General features: G+C 44.3%; 1 protein-coding gene across 1 annotated transcript in view; it reads left to right on the forward strand.

The window, feature by feature from the left end:
- Window positions 1-21,701, forward strand: part of PDE6C (phosphodiesterase 6C) — a 77,960-nt gene that overhangs the window by 48,493 nt on the left and 7,766 nt on the right. The window contains exons 17-21 of the mRNA XM_044298189.1: window positions 2,367-2,474; window positions 8,449-8,512; window positions 14,614-14,688; window positions 16,571-16,654; window positions 20,015-20,168. Coding sequence (XP_044154124.1) covers window positions 2,367-2,474; window positions 8,449-8,512; window positions 14,614-14,688; window positions 16,571-16,654; window positions 20,015-20,168 — 485 coding nt within the window. The remainder of the gene's footprint in view (window positions 1-2,366; window positions 2,475-8,448; window positions 8,513-14,613; window positions 14,689-16,570; window positions 16,655-20,014; window positions 20,169-21,701) is intronic.

Raw genomic sequence — 21,701 nt, forward strand, 5'->3', positions numbered from 1 at the left:
AACCCGACTGAGATGCTGTGGCATGACCTCAAGAAAGCGATTCACACCAGACATCCCAAGAATATTGCTGAACTGAAACAGTTCTGTAAAGAGGAATGGTCAAGAATTACTCCTGACCGTTGTGCACGTCTGATCTGCAACTACAGGAAACGTTTGGTTGAAGTTATTGCTGCCAAAGGAGGTTCAACCAGTTATTAAATCCAAGGGTTCACATACTTTTTCCACCTGCACTGTAAATATTTACATGGTGTGTTCAATAAAAACATGGTAACATTTAATTCTTTGTGTGTTATTAGTTTAAGCAGATGGTGATTGTTGTGACTTAGGTGAAGATCAGATCACATTTTATGACCATATCATTCCGAAGGGTTCACATACTTTTTCTTGCAACTGTAAATGTACACGATTTTATAAATGAGTAAATAACGCAATACATAAGGCCCCCTTCACACGGGCATCTCGGGTGAGGGCCGGATGCGATGCAGGTGTGTTCAAGGAAAATCGTACGAGTAGGCATGCAATTTCAGTCAGTTTTGACTGCGATTGCGTTCCGTTGTTCAGTTTTTTCCGTGCGATTGCAATGCGTTTTTGCGCGCGCATGAGAAAAAACTGAATGTGGTACCCAGACCCGAACTCGGACTTCTTCACTGAAGTTCGGGTTTGGTGTTTTTTAGATTTTATTATTTTCCATTATAACATGGTTATAATGGAAAATAATAACATTCTTTAATACAGAATGCTAATTATAATGTCAATTGAGGGTTAAAAAATAATATAAACATAACTCTCCTCATCCACTTGATCGCGCAGCCAGGATCCTCTTCTTTCTTCTTCTTTGAGGACCTGCAAAAGGACCTTCACTGATGTCATTGCGCTCACCACGTGGTGAGCGCAGTGATGTCAGCGCAGGTCCTGCTGAATGAAGATAGAAGGACCTCACGCATTGCACCCGTGCGGAATATTCGCCCGTGTAAAAGAGGCCTGACTGAAGGATAATTATGATTGTGCATAAAAAATAAATGAAATTAAGAATTGAAAATTACCTACACCACACAACTATAGATACACCGATTCTACAGTTAGTAGTCAACTTAAATGATGCAAACGCGCGTCGGGGCTGGCGCCATCCCAGAAGGAGCACAGTATGAGTAATGGATTCTTTGCTTTATATATATCTTTGAATGTTATTGCACGTTGCACCAGCACTTTCATTGTTATTTTAATGTGATCATTGTATTGAATCATCACCCTTGTGTCTTCCTCTTGTGGATGCCGCCTTTTCCCCGCACCTGTTTTTATGGATGGATTATACCTTATACATTGTGCTAATAAAGTGTATTTATATTCTATGCGGTCTGGTAATATATTTTTATTAGGTGACGGGTCCTATAGCATATTTTACCATAGGCATATGTGTTACCTTCTACATGGTATTTATGTACATATAACTTTTTTTTACATGGTATCTATATACTGTACATGAGAAAAAATTATTGCTATATGTTTTTATTGGCTCACATTTATTGGATGATATCTGCCGGCAGCAGATTGTGTTTACGCAGCAAGAACTGCTGCCGGCAAATGATAATTTTTTTTTGCTATGCAAACGATCAGGCTACTTGAACGCGTGTTTCACTCGTTGATCGGGTAATCGACGGTACATTTACACCGCTAGATCATCGCTAACGAGCATTCCTATCAATGGTAGTTAGCAATTTTCTTTAAAGGGAACCTGTCACCGGGATTTTGTGTATAGAGCCGAGGACATGGGTTGCTAGATCGCCGCTAGCACATCCGCAATATCCAGTCCCCATAGCTCTGTGTGCTTTTATTGTGTAAAAAACCTGATTTGATCCATATGCAAATTAACCTGAGATGAGTCCTGTCCGTGAGATGAGTCAGGGACAGGACTCATCTCAGGTAAATTTGCATATGTATCAAATTGGGTTTTTTACACAATAAAAGCACACAGAGTTATTAAGCTAGGGAATGTGTCATCAGAAAATGACCTGGTGTTTAAATCTCTTTTTTTTATGTTTAACATATTTTTTTTATACTTTTTGATCATGTTATTTTTAATTTTCCATGTCACTTTTTATATTTAAACTAAAACCAAAACTCCTGCAGTTTTTGCACTGGCCACTATGTCTAATAACTGCTGCCACTTCTTGGTTTGCACAGATCCCTTTGCTGCAGTTGACTCATTGTAATCCTGCCTGTAATTATATTTTCTCTGTGTATAGATAAGACAGGAGAGATTAGGAAAAAAGGAGACGTGTTACTATCTGGTTTTAACTGGCAGAAAACATTTTGAGTAACACATTTTCTTTAAGGTTTTAACAGCTTCTCACTCTGATCTGACACAGGAAAAGGACTATGTTTCAGAAGATAGTTGACACAACGGAACAGATGCAGTCAGATGATGAAAGGATAAAATATATTATCACCGATCAAACTAAAAAGGAGATAATCATGTGAGTACTTGTGGTTGTACCTCAGTAATGTTTTGTTTGTTTTTTTGTTTTTTTTTACATTCGTTCAAGGGGTTCTTCAGGCTCCTGATATTGATGACCTTTCCTCAGGGTAGGTTATTAACACCCCGCACCCATACCGATTTGGTTTCAGAGGAACTAGCACTTGGAATAAAAACAGGAAGAACAGCTCCGTTCAAAGTGAAGTGGTCGCACTGCGTTACTGCAACTAAGCTCCCATTGAAGTAGGTGGGAACTGAGCTGCAGCCACCCAGCACAGTGGGCAGCAGAATGGATCTTGGGCTACAAAATGCACAGTGTGCATCATGTAGTCTGGGAAGCAGTGCGGCCATATTGGATAGCAGAAGATTAGCTGGAGAAATTGATTAATCCGCAGGTAAGTAAGTGTTCTGCTCATTCCCATTAGTATGATTTATTTATTTTCCCTCTGAATTGGACGGTCGCTTTAAGTCCCATTGCATACACCACACCACTGCGAGTATATCCAGTGAATAACAATAGCCATTTGATATTAAGAGATACTTCACATGATCTAATCAAAAAGACGTGCTAAAGCAGGCCGTACACATATGATAAGTTAGATCCTTGTTAGTGTTGGGCGAGCATGCTCGGCCGAACACTAGTTCAGCTTGGAGCATCGTGATGCTCAGCACATCGCGGTGTTCGCCTGAATCCCACGTGTGCTCGAGCGCGATGCTCGAGTCTCCTCCCTGCACGTTTGTTGGCTGCTATGCAGCCAATAAACGTGCAGGTAAGTGCTGCCATTCACTGTAAAGCCGTAGCCATGTTGGCTGCTGGCATTACAGTGATTGGCTGGCCAGAAACGCGTCATCGGGTGCTATATAGCACCCGATGACACGTGTTCGGCTCAGTATTAGTCAGGGAGAGCTATAGAGCACAATGGAGAGATAGTATAGAGATTGAAATAGCAAAATTTTAGTTTTTATACTTGTTATAGACCGAAAAGTCAGTTTAAGGACTATTGTGTGTGGCAGCAATATATATTTTTAGTGCAACCTGCGCTAAATAGCTTGCAATTGTTTGGCCGCTGCAGACAGTTACATTATCTGCACTACATCTCCTGTCTAACGTGTGCACAGCCGAAAAATATCTGTGACATCCAGTGTACTTGTTCCGTAGACAGTGTCCGCTGCGGACAGTTTCATTACCTGCGCTACATCTCCAGTATAACGTTAGCGCATCCGAAATATCAGTGACATTCAGTGTAATCTTTTTCGCCGTAATCTTTTTCCTAAATATCTGACATTCTGTGTACTTTATTTGCACATACACTTACAAAAACCTGCGCTACTGTACGTGTGACATACTTGCAAGCATATATACCATTTAATATGCGTAAGGTAAGCAGTAAGGGACGGGGAAGTGGCCGTGCTGCTTATGGTGCACGCAGAGGCCTTGGCCCTGGGTGCAGTGAAACTGTGCCTGCTGCCAGAGCACAAGAAACACATTCATCCACGATAACTAGCTTCATGTCCCAGTTTGCAGGATGGTGCAGGACACCACTCTTGAAGTCAGACCAGTGCGACCAGGTGGTCGGTTCGATTGCAGCAGATAATGCTTCTAGTCAGTTAAGCAATACCCTGTCTTCCACAAAGTCCAGTCTCAGTAGCCAAGAGTCTGGTCAACAGAATCCTCACCTTGATACTCCTTCCACCCACCATGGAGAGTCTTGGCAAACAAGTGATCCCACACTCGGATATTCCGAGGAGCTGTTTTCATTGCCATTCCTTAATTTGGGCCTCTCGCCAAGCCTGCTTGAAGAGGGACATGAGGAGATATTGTGCCCTGATTCCCAAACTCTGGAGCATCCACAGTCAGATGAAGATGATGGTGGGGAACAGCAATTAGTGTTTCAGGAGGTGGATGATGATGATGAGACACAGTTGCCAATAAGTCAACCGCAATTAGTGTCTCAAGAGGTTTATGATGACAGTTGTCAATAACTGAGGTTGTTGTTAGGTCAACAAGTCAGGAGGATGACCAGAGTGAGGAAGTGGACAAAGAGGTGCTAGTCGATGAAGTCACTGACCCAACCTGGGAAGGTGGCAAGCCGAGTGAGGACAGCAGTACAGAGGGGGAGGGATCCGCTGCACCGCAACAGGCTGAAAGAGGCAGTGGGGTGCAAAATGGAGATGGCGGGCCACACTAAACAGGCCCGCAACTGTTCCCTGGAGCACCCCCTTGCGGCAATCTTCTTTGCCAAGGGGTAGGTGTTCCGCAGTCTGGCGTGTGGAAAGTGTGGACGATAAAAAAATTGTCATTTACAACCTGTGCCGTTCCAAAATGAGCAGGGGTGTGAACACTAGCAACCTCAACACCACCAGCATGATCCGCCACATGGTATCAAAGCACCCTAATAGGTGGGCCGACCGCCTGGGTCCACAACCAGTGTCTGCGGGTCAAACCACTGTCTCCCCTTCCCCTGTGTTGCTGGCCAATCCCCTGTCCAAGACGCAGGCCCAGATGCCTCCCGCCATGCACCTGGACCTTTGCAAGCACCATCAGCTAGCACATCCACTTCTTTGTCCCAGCGCAGTGTGCAGATGTCTATACCCCAGGCCTTTGAACGAAAGCGCAAATACCCAGCCACCCACCCACAGACCACAGCACTAAATGCGCACCTTTCCAAGTTGCTGGCCCTGGAAATGTTGCCATTTAGGCTTGTGGACACAGGCTTTCCGCAGCCTGATGATGGCGGCTGTCACGCGGTACTCTGTCCCCAGCCGCCAGTATTTTTCACAGTGTGCAGTTCCAGCGTTACACCAGCATGTGTCCCGTATCATCACCCGTGCCCTGACCAACGAAGTTATTGGGTAGGTCCACTTAACGACTGACACATGGACAAGTGCTTTTGGCCAGGCACGCTACATTTCCCTGACTGCACACTCGGTGAACATTGTGGAGGCAGGGAGCGAGTCGTACCCTGGGATGGCACAAGTGCTACCGACGCCAAGGATTGTGGGCCCTACTTCCATCAGGGTTTCTGCCACCACCTATGTTAGTGGCTGCAACCCCCCCTTCTCCTCCTCCGCCTCCTCCTCCACTTCCACCTCTGAATTATCATCTTGCAGCACCAGTCAGACATCAGTCAGTAGCTGGAAGCAGTGTAGCACTGCAGTGGGGAAGCGGCAACATGCCCTCTTAAACGGATCTGCTTAGGTGACAAACAGCACACCACCGCAGAGCTGTGACAGGGTATAAGGGACCTGACTGAGCTGTGGCTCTCGCCACTCAACCTAGAGTAACTTGGTGACGGCTTTGGAGCTCGGCAAGCTCACACACATACCATGCCTAGCCCACGTGTTCAACCTAGTGGTTCAGCGGTTTCTCAAGACCTACCCCAATTTGCCTGAGCTACTGGTGAAGGTGTGCCGCGTGTGTGCCCATTTCCGCAAGTCATCGACAGCTTCCGCCGGTCTGGCAACTCTGCAACAGCGCTTGCAATTGCCAGCTCACCGACTGTTGTGCGACATGAGCACGCGCTGGAACTCGACGTTCCACCTGTTGGCCAGTCTTTGTGAGCAGCAGAGGGTAGTAGTGGAATACCAGCTGCAAAATGGTCATCGCCTTTCCAGTAGCTTCCGCTCTTCACAAGCGACGAGTGGGCATTGATGTCTGACCTCTGAGGTTTTACACAACTTTGAGGAATCAACACAGATGGTGAGCGGCAATAACGCTATTATCAGCGTAACCATCTGACTTCTGTGTCTACTCAAACGCTCGCTGCCCACAATTAAGGCGGACTCTTTGCATGTGGAAGAGGTGAAAATGGGGGAAGAAAGTGCACAGGGTGTTAGCCAGACCACCTTCAGTTCGTCTTCTCAGCGCGAATAGGATGATGATGAGGAGGAGCAGGAGACGGTTGCCTCCATTACAGAGTGTAGTACCCATGGAAGTTTTATTCCATCTGTTCAGCGTGGATGGGTAGAAGAGGAGGAAGAGGATGAGGAGATTGAGAGTCATCCTCCTGATGAGGACAGCCAAGTCTTGTCTGTTGGGACTCTGGCACACATGGCTGACTTTATGTTAGGCTGCCTTTCCCGCGCCGCCCGCGCGTTATATGCATTTTGGCCAACTCCGATTACTGGTTGTTAACCCTTCTCGACCCCCGCTACAAAGAGAACTTCTCATCTCTCATTCATGTGGTGGAGAGGAAGAGCAAAATGGTGCAATACCAGAAGGTCTTTGTGAAAAAATTTGCTCCAAAAATTTCCGGCTCACAATGCTGGCTGAGGAGTATACATAGTTCCTTGGCCAACTGAGGAGGGGAGACAAGGGAAACACACAGCAGTTCCAACAGAGGCAGGGCAACACTCTCCAAGGCCTGGGACAGTTTTATGACACCCAGCCACCTCCCTCAACCTGATGCAAGGCCCAGTGTCACAAGGAGGTAAAAATTTTAGAAGATGGTGAAGTAGTACGTAGCAGACCGTGTCAGCGTCCTCGGTGATCTCTCTGTACCTTACAACTATTGGGTGTCCAAACTGGACACGTGGCATGAATTGGCGCTCTACACCTTGGAGGTGTTGGCCTGCCTCGCCGCCAGCGTTTTGTCAGAGCGGGTATTTAGTGCTGCTAGGGGTCATGATAACTGACAGTGAACTGAAAATGCAGACCGGTTGACTCTTATAAAAATGAACAAGGCCTGGATTGCCCCTGACTTCTTTACTCCACCAGAGGAAAGCGGCTGAACATAAAGGCACTCTAAATGTGGCTTTTATGGTGTATTGAATACACTGTATTGCCATGTACCCCTTCCACAACTAAAAAGGGTATATGGTTCAATCTCCCTTTTCTCGCCCTCCTCCATCATATCAACATGCTTATTAGGCTGCCCTCGCTCCTGTTTTAGAGGGTCAGCTCAGCAGCGGGCCCTCACCCATAATGTTTTTTGACGGTCACCAGCAGGCCTTCAACCATAATGTTTTTGAGGGTCAGCTCAGCAGCAGACCCTCGCCCACAAAATTATTTAGATGGTCAGCTTGGCAGCAGGCCCATGCCCATAATTTTTTAGATGATCAGCTCGGCAGCAGGCCCTCGCCCACAATTTTTATTTAGATGGTCAGCTCGTCAGCAGGCCCTCACTACTAATGTTTTTAGATGGTCAGATCAGCAGCAGGCCCTTGCCCCTAATGTTTTTGAGGGTCACCAGCAGGCGATCAATCATAATTTTTCAAGGGTGTGTATGATGCCCTCCTTTATGTGTAACAAAGGGTGTAGTGGAGTGCCGGTTCCTTGTAATTTTTGGAAGCCCTTTCACTTAGTGCATAGGCTTTATGAGTGTAGGAGTCCCACTACCTGAACAATTGTACCACAATGTGAATGAGGCCCTCCTTTATGTGATATACAGGTTGTATCGGAGTGCCTCTTCCTTGTAAATTTCTGGGAGCACTTTCACTTTATATACAAGTAAATATACAGGAAAGAATTTTTCCTAACAATTTTTCCTCTAAAATCGATTTTATCTTTGGTTTGGTGCATATTATTGTCAGTCTGTAAAAGTGGCGTACCACTCGGACAACATCATTCCCAGCAGCAACCTGGGAGTCCAAGATGCATCCAGACATCCTCCCCATGCTGTTCCCGAACCATTTCAGTGGTGTTTCCATCAATTTCTGACCTTTTACTATGAACCAGACTCCCTACACTCTTCAGAGCAGGGGGTGCCTGGTGTAATGCTCGGGTTCTCCCATTGACTTCCATTGTGCTCGGTAGAGCACCCGAACATCCCGAGGTGTTTTACTTGAGCACTTTGATGCTTGACCAACACTAATCCTTGTCAATTCTCATGACTGGTTTAGGTAGGTACACGTAGCTGGGCCCTCATCGAGCACCCTTTTATGGTATATCTAGTCAATAACTTCCAGATGCATTTACACATATTTCCTATTTCAAGTTGAATGCTCAGAAAATGTATCTTTTTTTTTTACTTCAGGGCCATGATGATGACAGGATGCGACTTGTCTGCCATTACAAAGCCTTGGGAAGTACAAAGTCAGGTAAGTAACATAGTAACATAGTACATAAGGCCGAAAAAAGACATTTGTCCATCCAGTTCGGCCTGTTATCCTGCAAGTTGATCCAGAGGAAGGCAAAAAACCCCTGTGAGGTAGAAGCCAATTTTCCTCACTTTAGGGGAATAAAAATTCCTTCCCGACTCCAATCAGGCAATCAGAATAACTCCCTGCACCAACGACCCCTCTCTAGTAGCTATAGCCTGTAATATTATTACACTCCAGAAATACATCCAGGCCCCTCTTGAATTCCTTTATTGTACTCCCCATCACCACCTCCTCAGGCAGAGAGTTCCATAGTCTCACTGCTCTTACCGTAAAGAATCCTCTTCTATGTTTGTGTACAAACCTTCTTTCCTCCAGACGCAGAGGATGTCCCCTCGTCACAGTCACAGTCCTGGGGATAAATAGCTGATGGGAGAGATCTCTGTACTGACCCCTGATATATTTATACATAGTAATTAGATCTCCCCTCAGTCGTCTTTTTTCTAAAGTGAATAACCCTAATTTTGATAATCTTTCAGGGTACTGTAGTCCCCCCATTCCAGTTATTTCTTTAGTTGCCCTCCTCTGGACCCTCTCCAGCTCTGCTATGTCTGCCTTGTTCACTGGAGCCCAGAACTGTACACAGTACTCCATGTGTGGTCTGACTAATGATTTGTAAAGTGGTAGGACTATGTTCTCATCACGGGCATCTATGCCCCTTTTGATGCAACCCATTATCTTATTGGCCTTGGCAGCAGCTGCCTGACACTGTTTTTTGCAGCTTAGTTTGCTGTTTATTAAAATTCCTAGGTCCTTTTCCATGTCAGTGTTACCCAGTGTTTTACCATTTAGTATGCACGGGTGACTTGCATTTTTCCTTCCCATGTGCATAACTTTACATTTGTCAGTGTTAAACCTCATCTGCCACTTATCTGCCCAAGCCTCCAATCTATCCAGATTGCTCTGTAGTAGTATACTGTCCTCTTCAGTGTTAATTACTTTACACAGTTTAGTGTCATCTGCGAAAATTGATATTTTACTATGCAAGCCTTCTACAAGATCATTAATAAATATATTGAAGAGAATAGGGCCCAATACTGACCCCTGAGGTACTCCACTAGTGACAGTGACCCAATCTGAGTATTTACCATTAATAACCACCCTCTGTTTTCTATCATTGAGCCAGTTACTTACCCACTTACAGATGTTTTCTCCCAGTCCGAGCATTCTCATTTTATATACTAACCTTTCATGTGGTACAGTGTCAAATGCTTTGGAGAAGTCCAGATACACGACATCCATTGATTCGCCGCTGTCAAGTCTAGAACTCCCCCCATCATTGAACCCCTTAGATGCAGATTTAATCTCTGATCGTGGCATCTGAAGCTACAATTTTGGCCTTTCAGGGCTTAATCCGGGTAAATAATAATTACTCACCTTATCTCTTTGCTCGCGTAGAGGCTGTTGCAGCCATTTTAATTGAAGACTCCGCAGAAAATCTTGTGTGATGATGTCATCACGCTGGCCTGTTGTGGTGATGTCATATATCCATCAGCGTGTTTCTGCAACAGCCTCTGTGTGTGCAAATGGATGAGGTGAGGTTTTTTTTAACATCATTTCAGGCAAATAGATTCATACCACGAAGCGTGAGGAAATTTTGATCGTAATCAATTCATTTGGCTTCTATTCTCTCAACACTAATTGTGACACAGTCATCTGTTACCAAGCCTTTTTAGCTCAATAACTGTCACTAATAACGTAATACTGTACTTCCTCATTTGTGCTAAAAATTCCAAAGAATTTCTGAAAAGAATTTCGCAAAGAAGGAAAAAAATAAAAATTAAAAAATAAAGTTCCGCGATCACTCGAAAACACAACCATCGATTTCAACGAAACGTGATATACACATCCCTTGCTACCTGAAAATAAATCTTGTGGGGTCTCAGCTCTCTAGGACGTACCGTTCCTGAGATATTCCCCCAAAGATTACCTGCATTAGCCAATACAAGCCTGCAAGTCTCTCTCTTCATATCCCAACTGCCATACACACGGTCACATTTCCCTTATCAGCAAATAGAAGCTCGAAGGCCTTTAGTCTCCACATACTATTAACACTCAAAGCCAAACAAGGCTAATTACCCAAACTTGACCCTGATATAAAGTGTATATAAAATTTAACTTTTATTCGTGCTGGCTTAAGAGAACTCTTGTGATTAAATATCCAACTGAGGCTTTTAGCGACGCTATACTGGATGCAGACACCTAAAAACTTCTAACTGTCCCACAACATGTTTCACCAACAAGCTTTGCTGCCCGTGCCCCTGATTAAGCCATTTTGTTGGTGAAACATGTTGGGGGGCAGTTAGAAGTTTTTAGGTGTCTGCATCCAGTATAGCGTAGCTAAAAGCCTGAGTGGATATGTAACCAGTGTATGGTGTCGCAGTCTAATTGCCAGTGAAGTAACTGGTGATCCTTGCACAGTTTCACATTAGCATTTCCCAGACATGGTTGTTTGTGTAGCATTGGGGGGATAGTGCACGTCCCCTGCAGGCTACCATCTGTATAGTGCATGATCTTTAATATTATACACACTGGATGCAGCTAATTTTAACTTTTGTTGGCTCACAAGAGTTCTCTTACACCAGAACAAATAAAAGTTACATTTAATATACACTTTATATCAGAGTCAAGTTTGGGTAATTGGCCTTGTTTGGCTTTCAGTGTTAATAGTATACATTTGCCCATACCCTGATGGGGTCCAATTAGGGAATTTTGGTATAGTCTCCACATACACACAGTTTTACTCCAGGTTTCCATAAAACCCAGCCATTTTTCACTACTGTAGGTCAGCTTTAGGCTAGGGCTGCACGACACGTAGGGCACAACTACACTGCTACATGTATCACGCGACAATTTTTATAATGATAGTTTATGGTGTTGCACTGTGACATGTGACATGCTGCAACTGCGACAGTCACAGGAAATTCCATCTTGGATGGATTTTTTGCAACTGCCGTGTCACATGTCGCAGTGCGACACCATAAACTATCATTATAAAAATGATTGAGACAAAATGTTGCGTGACACATGTCGTCGTGTAGCCCTTTCATTAAAGGGGCAGGGCGTTGTGGAGGTCACTATTAAAGAAGCGTTCACTGTGGATGTTACTGTTAAGGGGGCAGGCCGCTGTGAAGGTCACTGTTAAGGGGGCGGACACTGTGGAGGTCACTGTTAAGGGGGCAGGGGCCACTATTAAAGGGGCAACTGCTGTGGAGGTCACTGTTAAGGCAGCAGGGTACTGTGACGTCACTGTTAAGGCAGCGGGGTACTATGGAGGTCACTTAAGGGGGCGTTCCCCTGAGGAAGTCACTGTCAAGGGAGTGGGATGCTGTGAAACTCACTGTTAAAGGGGCAGGCTGCTGTGAATGTCAAAGTTAAGGGGATGGGCTGCTGTGGAGGTCCCATTTTAAAGTAGTGGGGCACTGTGGGGGGGGGGATCAGTGTTAAGGGATGGGGGTCTATGAAGTTCACTGTTAAAGGGGTGGGGTGCTGTAGAGGTCACTGTTATGGGGGATACTGTCGATATCATCTTTTAACGACACATGCAAACATTAAATGAAATATACCCATGCGAAGCCGGGTCCTTCTGCTAGTGTATATATGTGTGTGTGTGTGTGTGTGTGTATATATATATATATATATATATATATATATGTTCAAAAGATGAGGCAGCACTCCAGAGGTAAAGTGAAAAACGATGGACCCTTTATTGACCCCTTTTGCACGCGTGCTATTGGACTAGTGCTGCTGTGGAATGTTTTGTTTGATATATATATATATATATAGTAGGAAGGAGCAAGGGTCCGTTGTTGACGGAAGGTATGTGTCACAGAGGTTCCTGGTCTCGGTGGAGTAAGAGCCAGTTTTCATGTGTCAGCAGCAATTGCTGTGTGACACCTAGCTATTTAGTATAGCTGTATAGCTGATCCGGGACGGCTTTTACTGGGAGTAGTCAAAGTGCTGTCTGGGCGACTACTCCCCACGTTCTAGGCCGGGTCTTGACTGGCCTATAAAAAAAACAGCCAGCAGTGTCAGCTGGGTGTAATTACCTCTCTGACAGAGGAGCTCTGGCAATCTCTGGATTGGGATCTGACCCGATTGGGTGTTAATTAACACCTAGGATAACAGGTGACTGTGTTGCTGTATGAACTGTCTAGGTGTGAACGAACACCAAAAATGCAAATAACAGATAATAGCGGAGAGACTCAAGTGCCCATTTGATGGTGGCCAGGCACTTTCTCTCCACTATACTGTACCTAGTCTTGGCTGGGGTGACTTTGCGGCTCAGTAAAACAACAGGATGTTCCTCCCCATTGATTTCCTGAGAGAGTACAGCTCCGAGGCATCGGTCTGGATCACAAACTCCCTCTTGAAGTTGGGCGTCGTGAAGTTAAGGGCACCTGCCAGTAGCCCTTCGTTAGGTCCAAAACAGAAAATTATCGGGCTTGTCCTAACCTCTCGATTAGCTCATCTACCTGGGGCATGGGATACGCAACGAACTTCGAGATTTTGTTTAGTTTGCAAAAATCATTACAGAACTATAATGTCCCATCCTGCTTGGGTATTAAGACTATCAGACTGGCCCATTCACTTTTGGACTCCTCAATGATGTATAGTTGCAGCATTGGCTGCACTTCCTCCGAGATGGCTTGTCGCTGAGCCTCGGGTACCCGGTATGGTATGGCTCAGTGACAATGTCATGCTGGATTATGGAAGTGTGTCCAGGGAGGTCCGAGAACACATCCATGTTCCGACTAATAAACTCCCTGGCTTCCTGAGCCTGTTTAGAGAAGAGGCTGTCACCAATTTTTACTGTGGCAACTGCTTCTCTCGCATCAGACCGAGGGGCCTGAACCTCTTCTTCTAAAGAACCTGTCCGCTTGCTGTCTTCTCCCTATTTTTCCATGATTTTAGTAAATTCACATGGTACACCTGCTCCGGCTTTCGCCGCCCCGGCTGGTGTACCTTGTAATTTACCTCTCCAACTTTCCTGATACCTCGTAGGGCCCCTGCCACCTAGCTAGGAACTTACTGTCTATGGTTGGTACCAGAACCAAAACCCGATCACCCGGGTTAAAGTTCCAGACCCAAGCCTGCCGATCATAGACCCTACTCTGGGCTCTCTGCGCTGCCTCCATATGTTCCCTGACCTGATGTGTTCTGGAGGGCTTTGCCGTACCCCCTCCAGCATTGGATCGGCCAAGTGACTCCTGGTAATGCCCTTAAGATGGTGGACCTGGTGGAACGCTATGAAGCTACCAGGAATTTAAAAGTCGGTTAGTTTGGGTCGTGTGCATATATGGAGATTTAAAGGACTACCCCACCGCCCTGGTGTCTCTATCCACGGGAGGCGGCAGGTGGACCCACGAGGTGTCCATTGCCACCACTTTACCTTATGAACTAATAATAGGGAGAGATCCTGTGGCCGGCTTTGAGAGTTGTTGATGCCCCTGAGTCAGGGGTAACTCCAGCAGAGTGGCCTGGCTCGGGCAGGAGGCCAGAACCCTGGGAACTCGAGGCTGAAGGGTCTGCTGTAAGGGTGATCGCCACTTCGGTGGAAGAGGGGGAGACAACCCCGCTGAGTGTGTTGGTAGGAGACGTTGAGGTACACATTTTAAATTTGCAGAATTTTAAAATGTCACCTAGAAAAATTACTACTTTTATATTTGTTTTCTGACATGCTTATTTTTCCTTTTTTCCCCTGACTGTAGCCTAGACAATTTTTCTCATTTGTGGGATTTGAGAGAAACTTACTTGAACTACAGTGTACCAAGTGAAATAATGATAATGGGTTTCCAAAATTCCTCCTAAAGGGGGCCAACACAAATTCACATGGCCCATCTCATACTGGATTATGGAGCCAACTTGAATGTTTCCATTCATTCCTTCATATACTCCACTGCACCCACATTGGCTGTATTTGTTTCACATTACTATGGGTTTAAGTTGACTATATAACTACCCAAAAATACCCATTGCAACTTTTTATACTATGAAATTGTCCTTCATGCAGTAAATAACAGTGAATTGTTTGCATTTAGGTTGCCCTTATGGTTGCTAATGAATTCTGGGAACAAGGAGACTTGGAAAGAACAGTTCTTCAACAACAGCCTATTGTAAGATTGTAGAGTTATTATACAGATGATTTACTACTGTAACCTTATGAAGTTATTATGTTTTTTTCTTACTACAGCTTGTGCTTTCCACCATACTTAAAGGGACACTGACAGACCCAATAAGCGTATTTAGCTATATATATATATGACTGCACAGGTCTTCTAAAGTGTATTAAAATCATAAGTATACCCCCTGTCCACCTTATAAATAAAGTAAACTGATGTTTTATAACCTGGTAGAAACGTCTTCTTTCTGCCCAAGGGGCGGCGTTTCAGCTACACTTGCGCCCAGCCACCCGCCCCCAACCACCTGGCTGGGCGCATGCCCAATACATCCGGCGCATGCCCAATACAAAGCTATGGGCATCGGACTCCATTTCATCTTCAGCGCATGCGCCCGGTACCCTCACTGGCCGGGATCACATCGCGCCTGCGTCCCCTCTGCTTCTTAAAGGCCGCTTCAGCCCCTGCATTCTGCGCCGGGCACTCTTCAGAGCAGCGCTTCAGAGTGCTGCTCTCAAACACATCTAAAGCCGCCCAGCGAAGTGAATATTGATGAGCTGGGCGGCGCTTCAAAACGGCGGTAGGGGGCGGCTGGCTGGGCGCAAGTGAACTGAAACGCCGCCCCTTGGGCAGAAAGAAGACGATTCTACCAGGTTATAAAACATCAGTTTACTTTATTCATAAGGTGGACAGGGGGGATACTTATATGATTTTAATACACTTTATAAGACCTGTGCAGTCATATATAGCTAAATATGCTTATTGGGCCTGTCAGTGTCCCTTTGATAATAACATTTAGGTTTCAGTTACTTGCCAGTTTTTTTTTTATATTACAGCTCCTTAAAAATGTTTTGGGTCTTTTCCTTTGTTTTAATCGTATGAACAGATTTTACAATATAATGGAAAGAAAGTTCTGTTTATCTGATATACAGTGGGGCTTGAACGTTTGTGAACCCTTCAGAATTTTCTATATTACTGCATAAAGGTGGCATAAAACAACAACAGATTTTCACAGAAGTTCTAAAAGTAGATAAAGATAACCAAATCAAACAAATGAGTCAAAAACAATACTCTTGGTCATTTATTTATTGAGGAAAATGATCCAGTATCGTAAATCTGTGAGTGGCAAAGGTATGTGAACCTTTAGGATTAGCAGCTAATTTGAAGGTGAGATTAGAGTCAGGTGTTTTTAATCAATGGGATGGCAATCAGTTGTGAGTGGGTGACCTGTTTTATCTAACGAACAGGGATCTATCAAAGTCTGATTTTCACAACACATTTATCATAGCATAAAAAAAAATGAGATTTCTGGGGACCTCAGAAGAAGAGTTGCTGATGCTCATCAGGGTAAAAAAGCAATCTCTAAAAGAGTCTGGACTCCAACAATCCATAGTCAGACAGACTGAGGGACATTTAACAAAACTGGTGTACTCATGCTCTAGTCTTGATCCCCTTGCATTGGCATGAGATGTGCCTAATTTATTAAAAGGCAGATGCCTCTTATTGAATTAGGTACCTCTCTGCCCTGTTGTGCGCCAGATACTGAAGTCTACGGCAGCTACTGTACCTGCTGGCATAGACTTCAGCTATAAAATGCCACTTTCTGGTGAAAGTTATAGTAAATTTGGCAGCTGGCATGAAGACCTGCAACCTCCCGCTAGGCCCTGCTCCTTTTCTCTGCACCTCAGAATAGTGCCGGGAGGCTTAGAAAGTCAAACAATAGTGGTGTAAATGACAATAAATGCCCCTTAATGTGAACTAATGGAGAAAACTTTCACACACCACTAAAAATGTGACACATTATTTCATAGTACAGCAGAATCCTGCCTAGTAAATGTATGCTTATTATGCTACTGCAATAATTGTTTTGTTCTTTTAGCCAATGATGGACAGGAACAAAGCTGAGGAGCTGCCCAAGCTTCAAGTTGGTTTCATTGACTTTGTATGTACATTTGTGTATAAGGTAAGAGATGCATGTTATTTGGCTAATCACTGAAAATGTACCTCGTGGCTTTACTGCTGCCCCCATTCTCCCCATGGACTTCTAAGAGTAGTTAGGAAACAGAATAGTTTTCTTCCATTATCCTATGCAACTTTTTAAAACCTCAGTCACGTACAATTCTTATACAGGTCCTTCTAAAAAAATTAGCATATTGTGATAAAGTTCATTATTTTCTGTAATGTACTGATAAACATTAGACTTTCATATATTTTAGATTCATTACACACCAACTGAAGTAGTTCAAGCCTTTTATTGTTTTAATAGTGATGATTTTGGCATACAGCTCATGAAAACCCAAAATTCCTATCTAAAAAAATTAGCATATCATGAAAAGGTTCTCTAAACAAGCTATTAACCTAATCATCTGAATCAACTAATTAACTCTAAACACCTGCAAAAGATTCCTGAGGCTTTTAAAAACTCCCAGCCTGGTTCATTACTCAAAACCGCAATCATGGGTAAGACTGCCGACCTGACTGCTGTCCAGAAGGCCATCATTGACACCCTCAAGCAAGAGGGTAAGACACAGAAAGAAATTTCTGAACGAATAGGCTGTTCCCAGAGTGCTGTATCAAGGCACCTCAGTGGGAAGTCTGTGGGAAGGAAAAAGTGTGGCAGAAAACGCTGCACAACAAGAAGAGGTGACCGGACCCTGAGGAAGATTGTGGAGAAGGACCGATTCCAGACCTTGGGGGACCTGCGGAAGCAGTGGACTGAGTCTGGAGTAGAAACATCCAGAGCCACCGTGTACAGGCGTGTGCAGGAAATGGGCTACAGGTGCCGCATTCCCCAGGTCAAGCCACTTTTGAACCAGAAACAGCGGCAGAAGCGCCTGACCTGGGCTACAGAGAAGCAGCACTGGACTGTTGCATGTCATTCGGAAATCAAGGTGCCAGAGTCTGGAGGAAGACTGGGGAGAGGGAAATGCCAAAATGCCTGAAGTCCAGTGTCAAGTACCCACAGTCAGTGATGGTCTGGGGTGCCATGTCAGCTGCTGGTGTTGGTCCACTGTGTTTTATCAAGGGCAGGGTCAATGCAGCTAGCTATCAGGAGATTTTGGAGCACTTCATGCTTCCATCTGCTGAAAAGCTTTATGGAGATGAAGATTTCATTTTTCAGCACGACCTGGCACCTGCTCACAGTGCCAAAACCACTGGTAAATGGTTTACTGACCACGGTATTACTGTGCTCAATTGGCCTGCCAACTCTCCTGACCTGAACCCCATAGAGAATCTGTGGGATATTGGGAAGAGAAAGTTGAGAGACGCAAGACCCAACACTCTGGATGAGCTTAAGGCCGCTATCGAAGCATCCTGGGCCTCCATAACACCTCAGCAGTGCCACAGGCTGATTGCCTCCATGCCACGCCGCATTGAAGCAGTCATTTCTGCAAAAGGATTCCCGACCAAGTATTGAGTGCATAACTGAACATAATTATTTGAAAGTTGACTTTTTTTGTAATAAAAACACTTTTCTTTTATTGGTCGGATGAAATATGCTAATTTTTTTTTATAGGAATTTTGGGTTTTCATGAGCTGTATGCCAAAATCATCAATATTAAAACAATAAAAGGCTTGAACTACTTCAGTTGGTGTGTAATGAATCTAAAATATATGAAAGTCTAATGTTTATCAGTACATTACAGAAAATAATGAACTTTATCACAATATGCAAATTTTTTGAGAAGGACCTGTACATGTGTTTTTTTGTCAGTTTTTTGGCATTTCTGAACAGCACACAATGGGGGCATTTCATACGGCAGTCGATCTAGTGTGTACTGTAGATAATGCGCCAAATGTATTAATGGCGCAGCTCTCTTAATAAATATGGTGCATCTCTAGCCCTCCTTGCACCAGAAAGTCACATATACATCAGTTATGAGCAATAGATTTGAGGCCTAATTTAAACCAGCTTCGGGTGTAAATTACAGTAACCTTTCTGTGCTGTGGGATGCCTTGCCCCATTTTACTCTTACCCACTTATTGGAAAATCAGCCATTGCAACGTAAAACCCCAAAAAGTCATACTTTTTTTTTGCAAATGGTGCTTGTGCAAAAATTTGTGACTTTGTGATGCCACCTCACTAGTGCACAAGGTTTTATAAATTCCTAATATCTGAAGTCCAGCCTTAGTTTTTAGTATCAGCACCTTAATGGCGTAAACCAATATTTGCCATCTATGGCATATCCACATCACATGACCTAAATGTCTGATAAGCGCGGGTCTCACCTCTCAGACCATCACCCATCTTCAGAAGTGGAGCCCCCCCTGACAACCATCATGTGGTGGCCACACATGCACAACTTTTGCCATTCACTTAGGACTTTTCTAAAAACAAGCTTGTCACCCACAAGAGTGACCACTTCTCTATTTACAGCAGCCACTGGACAGGGGGTTGGGATTCCTATTCTGGAAGTAGGTGTAAGTTCAAGAGGTGATACCTATATTTATCAGATAACCCCACTTCTGGTAGTCAACACTGTGCCCTCAAAAGTATTCACAGCGTACCTCCCGCACATCACAATGGTCTCCACAAGTAGCCAGAGGCTCACAACAGAACTTCATCTTCACTCTTTTCCGTGGTAAAACTAGAGCACGTTGGGCCCCATGTTACACATTTAAATGGAGCCCCCCTAACCTCATATTCTCCAGATCAAACCTCCAGATTAGACATTAAAAAACAGGCACTCAATAGACTCCTCCTGTCTACAGGGAAGTGATCGGCACAGAGGAGAAGGGGGCCCGCCTGATTACGTGAAGCAGCACTCCGTCCTCACATCATGTGGTTCTGACATATAGGCCCTTTCCCAGACATCGGTCCTGCATGTGGCTATGTCTGGGCACCTCAGCAGGCAACAATCCGATGCAGCATCCAACATCTTGACACTGCGTTGCAGCACAGACATAAGGAGGAGTAGGAAAGGGTCCAGGTCTCGCCACATGATATGAAGAGATTTCTGCTTCATGTAAGTGCTGCTTGTCTGGAGATCTGAAGCAAGCCCTCTACATTTTTGGGCCTGGTCATCCCTACTGTGACTGAGATTGTTACACCACTGCTCTATTCCCCTAGTAGTCACAGCAGTGCCCTACATTACCCAGTAATCAGCAATAGTGCCGCCTTACCCAGTAGACATAGCTGTGTATCGCCCCTCTTTCTCCAGTAGTCAAATCTGCACATCTACCTCTTCTCCAGATGTCACAGCTCGTGGACAATATGGTGGATACTCTACTAGTAGAATTGGTTTCCCAAATGTAATATGAAAGGGGCCTCATAATGTTGGGTTTGAGCTGATATTTCTAATTATTTAATTACTGCTTTTAGGAATTTTCACGTTTTCATAAAGAAATCACGCCCATGTATGATGGACTACAAAATAACAGAGTTCAATGGAAAACACAAGCTGATGTGTATGATGAAAAGATGAAAGCTTTAGAAGAACAGAATAAGCATGAAAATGATGTGGGGGTTAAGAAAGGTATGTAGAATCTAATATAGCTAATGATTTGCAAGGTATAATGTCCAACAGGGTTTAGTTTCATGTGCTTAAATCATTTCTCCAGTGTTTTTTGAACCAATGGCTGGAACATGGCTGCTTTCTTCCAAAACCAGTACCACACCTGTACACAGGTTGTGAATGGTATTGCATGCTCCAAACTTCAGCGAGACAGGAATAGCATTAGGGGTTCCCTTGCGGTTAACAGGTTGGTAAATCACTGGTGTAACCAAACATATATTGGGACAATCAACTTTCAGACTGAGAAGGATGATGTGGTCACGCATGATGAGCATCCTTGCCTCAGGCCTCTTCATACGATGACATTTAAAGGGTCACTGAGTTCTCATAAAAACTTCAGATATTTCATAGAGACATATCAAAAGTTTTGATTGGTGAGGGTTTAAGTGTTGAGATCCCCACCAATCGCTAGAACAAGGAAAGAAAATCACTCACATAGCACGTGCTTTCCCTCTTCCCTGGAGGAGAATAAGCGAGACAGACTCAATAGAAAGTCTATGGACCCATCTTGAATACATCCCCTCTAGCGAGGAGAAAGTGTTGTAGGCCAGTGCTTCTCACTCAGACCCTCACCAATCAAAATTTTTATGACATACAAAACAAAAGTTTAATGAAAGCTCAGTGACCCTCTATGGTTACTTCATCACAAGAGACCAAATGTAAAAGCAGGTCATTCTCTAGGATATCAGTAGATGTTCAAGCAAATTGATTTAGCTTGGTTAGGTAACAGAGTGATCCCATCAAAGGGGTTTAAAGTCTAGAGGGCAGGGGACAAATTTTGTTTGTCAAATGTGATTCGGTGAGTGATAATAGAGTCAAAACACTGACGCGACACATCATGACAAACCTAGGACTGGAGATCATAACTTGATATTGGGTCACCTTTCATAATAAAACTATTAGTAAAGTGGCATCTAGTTTCAATAGAAACAGATTAAAAAAACTTTTTAGATGGCTGTACAGCCCCATTAAAGGCCTGTCTCACTAAAAGGATTGCTAGTATATTGCTAAGAAGTGTGATCAATGGCTAATTGTTGGGGGTCATATTAGTGAGACCTAGGAATGTAGGCTATTGATTTGGTGCCAGTAGTTTTTTTTTTGGAGGCCCTATGATTCATTAAAGTCAATGGTGAAACCTGCCACTGTCTAAAAAACACTTGAGACTCTAAAACCTTCAAAAACATCCACAGGGACATTGCTTATACATTTGAAGCATTGAACTTCCACAAACCACCTACTCCCCAAAAGTGCACGTTATGGGATCCGGCATAGCCGGAAAGGACTGGGACACCGCCAGGCCCTATTGACTATGATAGCATTCAGCCAAACAAAAAAATGCTTGCAGAGTTTTTTGCTCGACCGAATCCCAGCAGTGAAGCCGGAAATAGGCTGCATTTCCGGTTTTAATATATGCAAATGAGGAAGGGATTCAGCTCTCTCTGCAATGGCAATGTCTCCATTGCTCCTAGAGCAGGCATGTCCAAACTGCGGCCC

Source organism: Bufo gargarizans, chromosome 6, assembly GCF_014858855.1.
Source record: "Bufo gargarizans isolate SCDJY-AF-19 chromosome 6, ASM1485885v1, whole genome shotgun sequence".
In the NCBI taxonomy this organism is placed as follows: Eukaryota; Metazoa; Chordata; class Amphibia; order Anura; family Bufonidae; genus Bufo; species Bufo gargarizans.